Consider the following 16,010-nt stretch of genomic DNA (forward strand, 5'->3'; position numbering starts at 1 on the left):
TGGTGCGTTCTGGGCCCTTCATTTTGGGCCCCCCCCCCCCCCACACACACTCTCTTTTCTCTTTTTTGAGAAGGGTGTTGAAAAATGTCAGCTAAAGCCTTTGCTGTGTGTTCTCCAGACTGGTCCCTGGAGCAACTGTGGTGAAAGGCCTTAACACGCTGTCTGCCTGGGCTCTGCAGAATGGTCTTCTGACAGGAAAACAGGTGAGTTGGGAGAGAGGGAAAAAAAAACAAAAACTATTTCAAAGGTATGAGCTGAATGGCGGAAAACAAGAGGCGGCATGCTGGAACACAGCGGCGCAGTTGGTATTGTAAAGGGGAGGGAGCGGAAGGTCAATTCCATTCGATTCGTTAGCAGCAAGTCCTTGAAACATATTAGAACATGACAATAAATGGTCGGTGTGTTTCAGTGCAATCTGTTTTCATCAAGCCCAAAATTCCGCCAGTAGGAAGAAAACGCTGGATGGATGCAATGCCTTATTGATTCCGTCTATGCTGGTGCACGTTATTGATTTTTTTCCCCATGTTTCCGTATCAATGCGAGAGAAAACGAGGGCAGAACTTGTAAAAACACACAAGTCAACACACTTTATGATGTTACAAAGTTGAAAGACCAGTGTTTATTGCAGCTTCCACTTCGCAGCTACAAAGGGAAACACAAACATGTGGGAACCTCTGGAGACCAAACCTGAATCTGCCTCAAATCCTCTGCAACACAAACAAGCCGCATGCGCGCACACACACACACACACACACATCCACGAATATCTCGTCACGTGCCGGTATCCCTGCAGTGCTCCATTTTCTTTCAAAAAATGTGAACAGCAGTATCCCTCCACCAGTACATGTGGAATTATACTTAGCGGTGGACGAGTCAATTCTGGAATGTGCATAATAATTTCCAATTCAATTTTTTGGATGGCAAAAGAAATAATCTCTTCCAGACTCTCACTGTTGCCATTCTAAAACCGTCATTGACTGGCCAGGCAATGTTTTAAGCAGCTTTTTAACATTCCTAATGACCACACACTTGGAAAAGTGAGATCAACATTTAATAAAGGCAAAATAAAGTCAAACTAATGTTAAAAACAATATACTCATATCATCATTGTTTTTGTGATATTCGCAGTGATAAGTGCCCGAGAGGTGAGTCTCCTCACGTAATTTTTTTTTTTTCGTGCCTAGCACAAGTCTAGTGCAAAATGTGGTCTAACTGTGCATATGGTTGGAGTTTTCTTTCTTTTTGTCTTTTTCGTAGACGAGCGCAGGTAGAAAAGGACATGTGCGCCATTGTGGGGGTGAGCACAGCGGACTTTTTTCCTGGCCGATGTAAACGGCTTGAACAGATGCGTGCACTCAGTCTTTGACAGAAATAGGCTTACTGGAGCCCAAGCAGAAGATCAAAATGCGCAAAGTACGTTTAGCGATGCGCACTGTTGTCGTATTTATGGATAAACATACCGAGGCATCCACCGCACAGAACTCAGAATCTGTCTGCCTGTACCTCGTACAAATCCACGTAAATCGCGTTCAGAAAACTGCTCTGAGCTGGTCTAAGGTCTAGTCTACTTTCAGCCACCAAATCGTTAGGTGCTCCGGGGGCAGTGGCCCTTGCCAAATTACCAAACACGCTAAACTAGACAAAAATCAAAATGCACTCATTTTCATGACGAGCGCACCTGCATTTTTCTATCAAGCCCAATGTCTCTTTTGCCATATTGTACCAAGCAGCCTGGACAGAAACATGTAAGTCACAGTAAATTCAATTTCCGTTTCTCTTGTTATAATCGCACTTTTCCATCACAAGCAAACACAAATCAATAAAGAAGCAGCCAAACACACTCGATGCTCAAGGGTGGAGATATGCTCAGGTCTCATGGGATATTGTCACACGTCACTTGTGTTACGTCTGCTTTGATATTCGAGGCATCTTCTTCCACAAGTTTTCATCAAATTCAAACGTGCCACTGAGATAGCATTGACACGTCGTGATTTCAGTGTACCAGAACGTCTGAAAAACAAGCTTGCCTATCTCTTCGTATATACAGTACATGGACAAGTGAGGAAGGATTTTTATTGCGATGACCACAGGTGCATTTTCACTCATTCCTTTATTGTCTCCGCATTTAAGCCGTCACAGCAGTGATCGTGGCAAACACACACACTGTTGTGACTATAAACGGGAGCAGGGGGACAGCTTAGGTGGCAGCCAGGGAGCAGCTCGGTGTTTCAGTGTCTTGCTCAAGGACACAATAAAGCTGTGTCTTGGAGGCGCATGCGGTGATCCATATCACTTGACCACAGCTGATAATAACACTTTTTTTTTTTTTTAGTTGACTTGATGTCCTAGCAGGAAGAACATTGGTGAGATCATCCATCACTAGTTGGGAAGGGTGGCCTCTGGACTATCGTTTTATGTTGGAAGAATCTCTGACTGCTTTGAATTCCTCTTCCAAAGCCAGTTTCTTTATCAGTATTTCCCATGGCACATATTTAATATGACTTGAGAGCACACCACCAAACAAAAAAAATGTCACAAAAAGTACACATACTGAAATGATCATGATCTCGGATTCATTTACTCACAGATTTACTTGTACAGTTTGAATTGTAGGCCTGTTTAGTTTAACACAAATCTTACCGGGATATATTCAGGGGGTCCCTTGACTTCTGTTTTATGAATGGCAACAAGTAGATATACCAATTAACTGCAATTTGGAGCATGTACTGAAAGATCACTTAATTAATATGTCTGTCACTACAAGTTATTAGCATAGATAGATCAATGAACGAAGATACATTGCACTAGTCAACAGCAAATTTTAATCAGAGATGGCTTTATCATTCCAGAAAATTATTTTTGACGCTGACACAATTGATACAATTTAATAAATGCTGTGACTTTTTTTTCCTAGCACACAAGGTTTTTAACATATGTTCATTTTTTTTTTACCTTTAAGTTATGCCAAAAAAAACTTGCACAATATGGATTTTACCATGCGTTGTAATTCATAGCTACATATAATCTTTCAGAAAATAATTCCACCAGTTGATGAACCTAACCAAGTCATAATTATTACTAACTATATTACTACATTACATATTTTGTGATTGTTATCCTCTTATTGTGATGAGGAAAAAAAATGAAGTTCAGAAGCAGCGCAAAAAAAAATCTATGTAGGAAAATGATTTGCGCCTCTGTTTACCAAAAAAATGTAATAATGTCTTGACCAGTCTGATTTAAAGCAAACTATATTTTTTCATTATTATTATTATTGATAACAATAATAATAATAATTTCCAATGGCACGCAAACTCTCACAACACAATAGTGGTTGAGAATATCGCCTTCGATAGCAAACTGCCTGTATTTGAGACTGAATCAACAGTGCCTCTGCTGGTCCGAACCAAGTCATGCAACCTATTGTGTGTGTGTGTATGTGTGTGTGTGTGTGTGTGTGTGTGTGTGTGTGTGTGTATCACATTTAAATTCAGATGGAGATTTAGTCTGTCGGCTGTCCCCTGCTGTTATGGTGCAGTAATGTAAGAAGACATGGCTGGCTGCCCGGTCCACTTACACACACCTGGGGGAAAACTGCTCAGTTGACTTGCCTGTCAAACTTTTCCTCTCTGTGTCCTCTACCTACACAATTGCTGGATGCCCCCACCAATACACACACACACACACACACACACACACACACACACACGTTTAATCGCCTTATCTTGGGGCAGCAAGTTTGATACAACAAAATAATGACAGCATGGCAAGATGTAGAAATACGATGAGGAAATGAGCGCCACACAATACGTACATACAGTACGTGTTACTGTATGTACGTATCGTGTGCTTTAACCCCCTGCAAGAGTTTCTTCTTCAGCTTCAGGATACAACATCACACAATTATTTCTATACTTTTGCACACAAGCCCTTGATGCCAGAGTGCATCGCGGTGTCACGGTGCAGACAACAGCTTGTGACTCATCTGTGAAATCTTTTAATTATCAGCAACAGCGCAGAACAACAGGAAGGTAGACGGCGACATGAAAACAATTCTATTTCTACTGACTGAGCGGTGGTTGTTTTAAGACTAGATGCCGCTCGCAGTTACATTTGGAGTTTTTGGATCTATTTCTCTATTAGCCTGAATTAACCGACGTTGTATCCCGCGAAGATACAAGATGCTAAGACGTTGGGTTGAAGATAGTCATGAAAAGTAGTCGCCATTATGACAGATTTGGCATTTGGAAAATGTTTCGTATCCCAGAAAATGCAGTCAGTCAAATAAAATCTTTCACCTGGATCCTGGGAACTTACATCATCTTCTAGCGGGTTCTATTGAACTGATGTCGGAATAATTTTGGGCAATTGTTTTTAAAGCTAAAAAAAAAAGAGACAATTTGGGTGAAATCACTATGTTCTAATGAATACGGCCTGACTGGGCTACGACTTTGATCGTCAGATGATGTTGTTTTCTAAATGTGTTAAAACACAAACAAACATTTGCATGTTTGTCAAACTGAAGTAATTGGCTTCGTACTCGTCGCTAATAACATCAGTCAGTCTAACATACCCCTCTTAACAAATCCTCAACAAATACACAAGGTTGGCTGAATTAACTGTTGTGTGGGCAATTAGAAATCCTTTAAAAAGACAGAACTGAGTAATTCTATTCATTCATTTCAACAACTCTTGAAGTGGGACGTTTGTTCTTTTCATTGCAAGCTAAGATTTCCTTTTTTTTCTAAATATGACATCAAATCTCTGTCCAGGTGTACCTGTGTGGCAACAGTGCAGAGGCAAAGCAGGCTGTAGTGGAGGTTGCCAGCAAGATGGGCCTAACCGTTTTGGACAGGGGGTCACTTTCAGCTGCCCAAGAGCTGGAAGACTTCCCCCTGAGGCTGTTCCCCGAGTGGAGGCTGCCTCTCCGAGTTGCCGTGGGCCTTGCCGCCTTCTTCTATTTCTATCTGCTCATCAGAGACGTCATCTACGCTTACGTAGAGCAGGGGAAGGACATTTCCTACAGAATCATGGTGTCCCTGGCCAACAAGGTGAGCAAATGTCCGTATGAGCTTGCGAAACGTAGAATTTCTGAGGGGCGGGGGGTTTCAGAATCTGTTCAGGTTGTTTTAGAAGACGAGCATGCACGTGAGATAGATTGGACAACGCTAACCTGAGTGTTGATGTGGAAACCCAACAATTTATCCCTGAAGTTAGAACAGTTAATGTCGTGGATTTGATCAGGCTCGCTGTTCTTCCTGGAAACGAAGACAACATGCAAGTTGGGAATGGTGAAGGCCGACTTTGTTGACACAGTTGACCCCTCATAGCTAACCTGTGTTGACAGAACCATTTGCTGAAAAGCTAACCGTGGCAATATTACTTTTGCTTATTTCTGGTCTAAAGCCCTTTGAGGTATTGGACCATTAACCTTCCCCTCTTATAAGGACTGTTTTTTTACACGTTAAGGGCTCTGTTTTGTAGACAGCATACCTGTGCTGCGGCACAAATGGCACAGTGTAAACTGATTTTCATATGAGCGCTGGGCTTGCTACATGTGTTTGCCGCTTTGGTCTCCGCCAAGCTGAGTATTCCGACTCACCTCTTGCGTTTTTGGTGACGTGCCCAGTGGAACGACAATTTGGCAGCAAAAAGTCGGTCCAAACCACATCTAAATATTGGCGCAAGTGGTCAAATGCGATCATCGTGAATTTGCTGGGGCACAGGCAGGCAGATTCTGAACTCCGTGGACATGTGTGGTTGATGTCAGATGTGATTCATCAATATGTGAACAACGGTAATCATGCGCAAAGGGAGGGCACACAAATGATGCGGGGCCTCCAATTGTCCACTCCGTGGTGCAGATGTGCTTCTGCCATGTAAGAAAGTAGTACATGACTTGTGTATTGCATTTAAAGGTAATGTAAGGAACTGCTTTGATTGACCATGATTGAAATTGTCTGTGACCACCTCCACAGCGGCGCAGCCCTTCCTCAAGCCTGCCCGCCTGACATGTGCACATAGATGTGCCAAATGCTGGGACGGATTTATGCATGTCATGAAAATAACTCGGGCTACCCAGTTGTTTACGACATCAACTCAGACAAAACCTCATTTTGCCTTCAGGCTATACAGTTTACTGTTTGGGCTGTATTGGCCGAATCCTAATGACCACAGCGTATTGTTGCTTTCTCAGCAGTTAGGATAAACATGTTGGTTAATCACTGGGCCCAAGAATACGACCTCCACTCTTATTTGTGTCTCACATTTTAAAGGAGCAATCAACCCAAAAATTATCTTTACATTAATGTTCTATGGTCATTACCAATCACGGCTCAGCTTGTGAACGTCACCTGACCAGTTTAAAAAAAAAACAGGTGAGCCATGATCGATTGTTACCTGAGCCCTGAGCAACTGTGATGTCATTTTCAGTTGACAGCAAGTGACAAAATGGCCGCCACCTGAGTTGGATAAAAACAGATTTATTGATGCTTAATTCATATTCGACAAACAAAATTTTCATCAGAATGCCCTGTTTTGACAAGTGGAGGTGCAATGCCATTTCATTGAAGAATAACTTTCTTAACCACGGGCAGGAATAACAATCCTTATTCTTACTCAATTATACTGTATATGTGTGGACAGGCAGAGAGTTCACTGTGATGTGCTTCTAAAGTTTCTTGCCCTCTTTCAGGTCTTTCCCATCGTATCGCTGGTCATGTTGTCGCTGTGTTACCTGCCCGGTGTCATCGCCGCCTTCTTTCAGCTCTATAGAGGAACCAAGTACAAGTAGAGTATCAAGTCATTTGAAAAAAAAAGCTACTTGCTAATATCCAAAGTGCAGTGCTTCAAATTCCCTCTCTCTTATTGTGCAGGCGTTTCCCGAACTGGCTGGACCGCTGGATGCTGTGTCGGAAGCAAATGGGACTGGTTGCTTTGGGCTTTGCTTTTCTCCATGCCATCTATACATTCATTATTCCCATTCGCTACTCCGTCAGACATAAACTCATCTCCCGTGTGGTGGACGAGGTACAGCGCAGTGGGTTTTTAGCCACCGTACAAGCTGATCTGTACATTTATGGAACAAGAAAAATGTTCCTCAACGCTCTTGTCCTCCATCTCTCGCTCTCTTTAGATGAAGAACAACAAAACCACCCCCTTTGACTTTAATTATACAGAAGCATGGGGAACAGACTCCTTCTACGTTCTGGGCATCCTGGGCTTCTTTCTTTATGTCTTACTCGGCCTGACGTCGCTGCCCTCTGTGGGAGGCTCGCTCAGCTGGAGGGAGTTCAGCTTCATTCAGGTCAGAGCACACTTGCACATCTTTGATGGTAAAAGTGGGATAGGGTGGGGTGAGGGGGCCACATTGTTGGGGTTTTTTTACTCACAAAATGGAGAGATATGTGCATGTTTTCAGTTGACATGGACAATAGGAATATTTTATAATAATGCCTAATAGTGAGAACATTATAATCAAGCGGCTAATAAAGGCAACTCATGATCACAGAAACAGTGGCAACCTTGAGGTGGGTTTACATGTGGTGAAGCGGTTTTGAAGACATCACAGGCTCATTCGTTGCCTGGTCGTTAAATAAAAATACAGCATGGGCTTGAGGCATAAGAATCATCAAAGTATAATGACGTGCATATTAGACACAACTCATTAGAACAGAAATGGTGGGAACCTTTAGCTTGGTCACCATGTGGTGGAGTTATTTTGATGACATAAAAGATCGACTTTATTTGGACCTCATTGAAATATTTGGGAAAAAGTTCCAACTTCAGGATGCAGTATTATTGTTGAAGCATGTTTATTTTTTTTTCTTAACATTCCATATTACTGATAATGAGTTGTGTGGTGTTCACTTCGATTGTAATTATTGTTATTAAAGTAGTAGTGGTAGTAGTAGTAGTGGGGCGGCCCAGTGGTTAGCGCTTTAACCTCACAGTGCAGAGGTCGTGGGTTCGATCCTGGCTCCGGCCTCCCTATGTGGTGTTTGCATGTTCTCCCCCGGCCTGCGTGGGTTTTCTCCGGGTACTCCGATTTCCTCCCACATTCCAAAAACATGCACGGCAGGCTGATTGAACACTCTAAATTGTCCCGAGGCCTGAGTGTGAGCGCGGGTAGTTGTTCGTCTCCGAGTGCCCTGCGATTGGCTGGCAACCGGTTCAGGGTGTCCCCCACCTACTGCCCGAAGACAGCTGGGATAGGCTCCAGCACGTCCCGCGACCCTTGTGAGGATAAAGCAGATCAGACAATGGATAGATGGATGGATAGTAGTCGTAGTAGTATTTAATTTATGTGCCTTTCAAATCACCTGAACACCAAATTACAAAGGTCGCCAGAACAAAACATCTGAAACATAAAATTTGTTCATAGGATATAAGGGCATTGTCAGAATTACTGACGTACTTAATGAGGCATCTAATCTTGGACAGAGACACGCATCACCAAGACATAAAGATAGCAAAGACTGTCTTATCGTTTTTTTCAGTCTAAAAGACAATGTAGTGTCGACTGAAAATAAAGTTAGTTTTTTTAAACGCCCCAGTACCATTGTCCTTATCTTGTGCTTCCTATCAGTAAAATCTCTTTTTTTTGATACAGCATAATTATGTCAGTATTATTAAGTTTTTATCTGAGTTATTAAAGTGCTGTAAAAGCAATGCGTCGTGGGCACTTTCTTCCCAAGTGACTAGTTAAGTCACTCCCGAACACAGGCGCACACACAATGGATGACTGGTAGCTTCAGCTCAGCATTTTAAATGTTAAGTTATTCATTAAACTGAATTATGAGGGAAGATATCATCCCACGTGAGCAGATTTGCCGGTACAGGTCACGGGCACGTGTGTGAAAAGGTCGCGCGTACCGATGGACTGATGGGATAAGATATTCGGCGATGGAGGTCAAGATAATTGATCCTTTGAGTAAGGGGCACAGAGACGACACAACCGAGATCTATTTGCATAGATTATCGGTTGTGAGCACAGTTGTCAAGCAGGGAATGCATTGGATTTTAATATTCATGATGCACAAGTCTTTGCGGCTCTCGGTTGCGATTAAAAATAAAATTCTTTATTATTATCATCGGAGGATGCCACCGTATAGTAAGTGTGCTTCTGTGCAGGAGCATGTTCAAGATGCTCAATATGAAGTGATTAACAATAACCAAACAACAGGAGGACACTCGAGCGCCAACAACAATTATTCTGTAACAGCTGTGGAAAAAAAAAAAAGAAAAAAAAACCCCGAATCCTTAAGAGAATGTTTTCACCATAAAACTTAATGTGACAATTTCTATTCATGAAGTCAGCAGGGGAGTAGTTTTATCCATCGACAAAAACACATCTGATGAGCCACGCTTGCACCGTGTATTAGAGTATGTTATTTGCACAAATGTATGCCTGTGTTTTTCCCCTCTTGAGTCAGAATGGTTTAATAAACAAAAAACGGTCTCTGTGTGAACAGAAAAGTAGAATCAATGTTCTTTTTCTGAATACTGTAGCTGAATTTTTTGGGGGTTTGTCTAATTAAATGCAAATTATTATAATTTTTTTTTTTTTTTTTTTTTACAGTCCAAACTTGGCCACCTGACCCTGTTCATATGCACGGCACACGGTTACATTTACGGCTGGAATAAATTCCTCCGCGCTTCGACGTACAAGTGGTACACCCCTCCAGGCTACATGCTGTGTCTGATTGTGCCGTCCGTGGTGCTGGTTCTCAAAATGCTGCTCTTGCTGCCATGCGTGGATCGAACTCTCACCCGCATTCGACAGGGCTGGGAGAGGGCCCAGAGCATGGAGACGGGCGAGAACAAGGCCACAAACCTTTGACCATCTGACCTCTGGGGTTCACCTGAGGTCAACTCAGCGCGATCAGTACTGGAGCACACTTGAGTGAAATTTCTTCAGGAGTAATGTTGATTCGTTTTGCTCACGCATTCTCCTGATATTGCAGCGCGTCTACAGGGTAGGCAAAGCACATGACCCGATCATTTGGAGCATTTGGAGTCCAACCCTTCTAAAAGCGAAATTCAGCCGAATGTACAGGGCGTCGAGGATATGAAGTTTTCTTTTTCTTAGCTTTGAGGGATTTTATGTGCTTGTTGTTAGCTCTTTCACCAAATGTGTCAAAAAATAGAACGATATTCCCGGACGACACATATTCTTTTGATAAACAGAGGCAATCATTTCCATTCCCCCCCTTCAAAATGGAGCCGCTTCGAAGCGGCATCGTTCTCATTGCCCAAATCGTCCTCCCTCTCAAGGGCACTGCACACACAAAATTAGAATAAAGTGGTCGCCCCAGTGTGATGCTCTCCCTCAGCTGCTTTGATTAAACACACTTCACCCGGTATAAATTGGTGCAACGAGGAGAGACAGGTTTAGCGCACAGAGCGTAAAAACATTACCCTGTGTGGTTATACGAATCAGTGTCGTCGTAGTGAAGTGTTTTAGAAGTGCTGTCCCTGTCGTCTTCTCGCCATCGCGTCATAAATCTGTCTGCGCAACACATCATTATTCAATGTGATGGAACCCAAATAGTCATGTGTGTTCTATCTTCCAGAAACCCATTTACACATCATGCTGTTAAAAAAAAAAAAAAAAAAAAAAAACCTCAAGAAAATCTGTTCTTTGCCAATGCCATACTCCTCCAAATTAATCAGCTGGTTGGATGCAGCGAATCGGAAACAGCGTCAAAATATTTGAACAATCTTAAGATATGGTGACACCATTGCACTGCATTCTTCTTAGTGACATGTTTGTGTAGATCAGGGATGGGCAAACTAAATGCTTAGGGGGGGGGGTCACAATTTTTCATCAGTGCTACGTAGGACCATGCACTTCCAAACTTGATGTATTACAAAAGGCAATTTTTTTAATAGGACATAATACGTGCATATGTGCAAAACACGTGCCTTTAATATATTTCATTTTGATCATACTTTTTTTAATGGATGTATGAAAGATTCACTATACTAACACAAAAATAAAGTGCAAAGGGCTCTCTTGCATTCAAAAAAAAAAAAAAATCACCATTCAAGAATGGCACAAAAACCGGTGAATAGCAAACCACCATTAAGTGCAAGAACTTATTTTTGCACAAAAATCAACTTGAATCTTATTGAAGTACTATATTTGTCCTGCATATCATTCCAAATATGCAAAAAAATGGGCAGAATCACATTGTGCAGTTTAAGAGTCAGTGTAAGAGATGTCTGCCATCTGGTGGTTATTGGTGATATTACAACTTAAAACTCTAATCAACCCCTGCATATTTGGAGTTTGATTTGCATATTCACATCTTTTTCTTTTTTTTCTGTGATTTGACCTCCCTTTTTTTTTAATTTTATTTTTTTTATAACCAACTCTGCTCTAGATGATGGTGTAAATTAACAGGACCCAGGTGAAAGACTGTATTTGAAATATTGTATTTTCCAGATAAATGACACATTTGGTCTCGATTATCTCGCTATTTCATGACATCATGTCAAAACGTGGGATTGTTGTCAATGAATTTTGAACTTGCATAACATTCCGCATTCCTACAGCTGACACGCGCGTCATCCCAAGTGGACTGATAAGGCGAATCTACTTTCAAGGAACTGTTATGTTAAGCTCTGCGTAGTAAAAAGGGCTGATAAGAGCAGACGAGTGGGATCAGCGGGCGGTTTGATCAAGCGTCCGGTGAGTGTGCTTCGATCAGCAGCGACAGCTGGCGGGCAGGTGAGGAGTGACAGGAAAAGGAAGTTTAATCAGATAACAGAAGCAGAGGTGGCAAGTGAGGAAACGGAGCATCTGTCATTATCAGATTCTCGCTCGCCCCCGAGCAGAACACTGATGCAAGAAAAAACTTTGTTATCCATCTTCTAATAACATTATCTCCTCGCACAATCTGTAATCTTTCATCCGCCCTCTCCCACTCTTGTATTATCCTCATTTCACCAGAGAACTGATGTTGATTTTAAGCTTTTTTACACTCCATGTTTGTGTGAGTGTGGGTGTGTGCCGAGATTTAAACGAGATTCAAATATTGCCCTGGGAAGCGATGAATCTAATAATGCCCAGAGAAACTGTGAAACAAGCTGGCTTACATATTGTAATTTCCACTCATGTTGAAATTTCACACACCTAGACAACTCTGATACGCATAACGTGATTAGGGCCCGCTAGGAAAAAGTAAATAAACTGCTGCATTGTGGGTAAAGATACATGTTATGTACTGTAATGAGGAATTCACCCGGGACTCATCTGTGAAATGTATGAAAATTTAATAAAAGACAGAAAATACAACAACCTTGATTTTTTTTTTAACACCCTCCGTCTCATCCTTAACAATTTACTAAAATCTATTTTTCGAATCACAAGAGGCCTGAGTGAATTTATTAGAACACATTAAAGGAGAAAGCTGTTGCTGACAGCATGTTGTGCCTTAAGGCAGCTGCAAGAATCAACATTTAGTCCTATTTTGGTGTTATTGTTGTTGTTATGACTTTTGGCTTGTTCTGCCAGGGGCCACCGCAGCAAGTCACTCGCATTATTTGTTTCACAGTTTGTACGCTGGATGCTCTTTTGAACCCAACCCACCCACTTTTTCATCCAGGCAATGGATGGTTATTGGGGCACTGACCAGGACTCGAACCTGCGACATGACCAATGCCACAACAGCCTCTCATGCAAATCAAACAAAAAAGCAAATGAAAGCAACTGAAAATCTAACACATGGAGTTAGCGAGATAGCTCCAGCTAAGTCTACCCGAATAAACTTTCACGCGGTGTGTGGGTTGAGGGAACTAGTTTTCATTAGCGGCCGGCACGTAGTTTTGCTGCCATTCAAAAATTCACTTGCCAGGGAAGAGTTTAAAAAAGTTGCAGCTGTAACAGCCAACCAACATGCAATGAGCATTCACAGAAGTAACAAAACAAAACAAAAATGTTTCAAGGTGCCAAGCATAAGCCAGGCCGAGCTGGTCGACGGCTGTTGCGGTGCCACCAAGACTTGCCACTATATTCGATACTGTATACATTTTGTTTTACAATAGTCCTCCACCATATTTACATTTTCAGATGCACCAAAGGCTGGACAGCAAAGCAGAGAGTCTCTATCGCTGAAATGCACGGGTGGAATCAATAAATTGGGTGAATGATGTTCGCCACCAGCCTCAAAATAGCCATACGTCCTCATTTATTTGAACCCATTTCCTCTCTGCATCATCCTTGATCATCACACCCTGTTTCTATGGTTCGGTAAAACTATAAGGTCGACTTTTTTCGTTGCAGTGCATCGGTCAGTGTGAGGTACTTCAATGCGTTGTGTGTGGTCATAAAATAAATGTAACTCGGGATTTTATTCTCATAAATAGTGATGAAAAATAGCATCGTTACAGAAAAGTCATAGAGAAACAAATGTGGAAAAAAAAAACATCATGGATCTGACATTAGAGAATTAACCCTAAAAAATATACACGCGGTACATGCGGGTTTTTTTCAGTTCATGTATAAAACTACATCACACAAAGTTTAACATACTGTTAGCTACTGGTAGCTTGCTAACAATGCTGCCATGAAGTCAGATGATAACAATGCTTAAAAAAATAAAATAAAATAAAAACTCACTGCTCCTTTAGAGAACCAAGGTAATAGCTAGAATTTCAATTTCCTCCAACAGAACAATGCCCAACATTAAATGTCAATATTCTATGTTTCCTCGGGTCATCAATATTTCCATCCTTTGCTCTAGTTTGATGCCTGTTTGATATTTCCCACAGGTGTACTCTATGTGCGTGTCTAACTTATGCTATTGATGAATTCATGCATGTAAGAGCTAAATGCTACGCCTGCTGTGCATATATATTGAAGTTTGATTTCCAACTCAACCGCCGATGTCTCTCCCGCTCCTCTGCTTCCGTTTCTCTACTTCCCAAGAACCTACTCCGTCTATAGCCTACTCTCACAAGTAATATAAAATTTCCTGGGGTCCTTTGATAGCGCACTTGACACGCTTCTCTCGCCGCGATCGGATAAGATGTTGTAAAAATGAGTGGGGAGAAGAAGTCGACGACTCTGAGCAAATGTTTCCCACACAAAGACTTCAGATGAACTCTGGAGACGGATCAGACGCACACGAGACTCTTCGGGGAGGTTTCGTGAGTTCACGGACAGGATTCTGTGGAGTCATCTTAATAAGGCAGACACATCTCTGCAGTTCTATCACTATAGTGTATTTTAATTGCAAGTACATTTCACTGGTTGGTTCAATTCATATGCGAACACTAGAAGGACAAAGTTAAATCTGAGAGCATAAATGCATAGACCCGAATAGAAATGGGTAAATCACCATGATTGCAAGACATATGAAAACAGAAGCAGAAATAAAAAGATAAATTGGTCGACCAAGGTGCTTCCCAAACATTACCAGTACTGTAGTAGACATCTTGCTCAATAAATATTGTTTGGCTCAATCGCGAATGAGAGTGTAGGATATAAACATGTGGGTGCTCTGTACAAAAATTTTAAAAAATGCTGTTTATGTACATTTGAAACTCAGCTCATCAGCTATAGATAATAAAAAAAGTATTTGTCTCCATTATAGCTTGGCTGAGTCCCAATCTATTGTTCCCTCCATCTTGCGAAAATCTTTCTTTTCACTACAGAGCACAAAGACATTTTTTAGGGTAAGGGAGGAGTGGTGGGGGGGGTGGTATAAACACTTTTGCAACTACAGGTATTCCGCAGATTAACCTTTTGCCTTCTCTGTACTTCCATGGTAAATGTTTGAGAGGAGCCAGAACACACCAAATTGACCAAGTCCGACGTGCTCACCCATCCCCTGCCGCTCTCACTTTAATTCGGTTACACAAAGCAGTGAATCAGAAATAGCAAAAGATTGTGAAACTCTGTGAGTTGGGCAAAGAGAAATACTGCACCGCTGTGGTATAGAAGCTTGAAAATGTGGTTTTAAATCACATTGAAAAAAAGAATTTCACATTTTCTTTTATTTTTATTTTTGGCCAGGTAGCCCTACGGGGCTGCACATATTGCACAGACCAGAAACCACCACTGGATAGAAGGCAATGTACTGTAGATCAATGCAATCAATGTCTTGTTTTTTTTCCACCACCACTTGTTGCAAGACAGAAATCATCAAGTAAAGCCAATACTAAAAAAATGAATGCGAATAAAAAAACACCATACACCTTTTACGCTCGTTACAATGGTGACTAGCATCGGGGTCCACTGCCACACAAAGCAGAAAAAAGGACATGGAGAGTCAGCAGGAACATTATTGTACAAAGTTGGACTTTGGAACAATTAATGAAATAAAAAAAATAGATCATTTTTATTTATACACACAAATTTCACAATTGAATCACTACTCGGTTAAAAAAAAAATGGGAAAAGGTCACCCAAGTGCCACCTGTGGGAACTAGTGGGGCACTGCCCCACCTACGCCGAAAACAAAGTTGCAGAGGCTTAATCTGTTTTCACTGTTATGCTCGTTAATTCCAACAAACTTCTGTATATTTTCTGGCACACTCTTCCTATGTAAGAAGTGTTTTCTCCTCATCAGGTTGCGTCCTCTCCCAGCCCCGTCGAATTCGAGTGACGCTGCGGTCCACGCACGGCACGAGGAGCAGCACCTTGAGCACCAGCACCACTGAGGGCACCACCAGACTGAGCATGAAGCCCGGAGGTGTGTACCACTTATACGTGGAGGGTCGCAGAAACCTGTCCCAGCCGTACAGGTAAGTGTGAAGGGTACAGAGGAACAAGGTCACGTGGCCCAGCTTCGACTGGAGAACAAGAAAGTCAATCATCACACACACAGAAACATATTCATGGGCTATGCGCTACGATGTTAAGCACCAGGCTGTTAACCTTTGATATTATGGAGGTACATTTACATACAGTGCATAACCACACACACACACACACGCACACACACGCACACACACGCACACACACGCACACACACACACACACACACACACGCACACACACG

At 42.0% G+C, this 16,010-nt stretch overlaps 2 protein-coding genes across 2 annotated transcripts in view; one reads left to right on the forward strand and one right to left on the reverse strand.

The window, feature by feature from the left end:
* The window catches only part of LOC109518025 (metalloreductase STEAP4-like), a 15,554-nt gene extending 5,184 nt beyond the window's left edge, over positions 1–10,370 (forward strand). Inside the window, exons 4-9 of the mRNA XM_019873622.1 lie at positions 119–203; positions 4,773–5,051; positions 6,695–6,789; positions 6,876–7,029; positions 7,136–7,306; positions 9,581–10,370. Of these exons, the coding sequence (XP_019729181.1) occupies positions 119–203; positions 4,773–5,051; positions 6,695–6,789; positions 6,876–7,029; positions 7,136–7,306; positions 9,581–9,841 (1,045 nt within the window). The 3' untranslated portion in view covers positions 9,842–10,370. The remainder of the gene's footprint in view (positions 1–118; positions 204–4,772; positions 5,052–6,694; positions 6,790–6,875; positions 7,030–7,135; positions 7,307–9,580) is intronic.
* Positions 10,371–14,208: 3,838 nt separating this feature from the next.
* The window catches only part of LOC109518026 (metalloreductase STEAP4), a 13,336-nt gene continuing 11,534 nt past the window's right edge, over positions 14,209–16,010 (reverse strand). The window contains exons 10-11 of the mRNA XM_019873623.1: positions 15,480–15,801; positions 14,209–15,329 (exon numbers count right to left, since the gene is read on the reverse strand). Of these exons, the coding sequence (XP_019729182.1) occupies positions 15,550–15,801 (252 nt within the window). The 3' untranslated portion in view covers positions 14,209–15,329; positions 15,480–15,549. The remainder of the gene's footprint in view (positions 15,330–15,479; positions 15,802–16,010) is intronic.

The sequence above is a fragment of the Hippocampus comes genome, unplaced genomic scaffold (assembly GCF_001891065.2).
Source record: "Hippocampus comes isolate QL1 unplaced genomic scaffold, H_comes_QL1_v1.1 scaffold383, whole genome shotgun sequence".
NCBI lineage: Eukaryota > Metazoa > Chordata > Actinopteri > Syngnathiformes > Syngnathidae > Hippocampus > Hippocampus comes.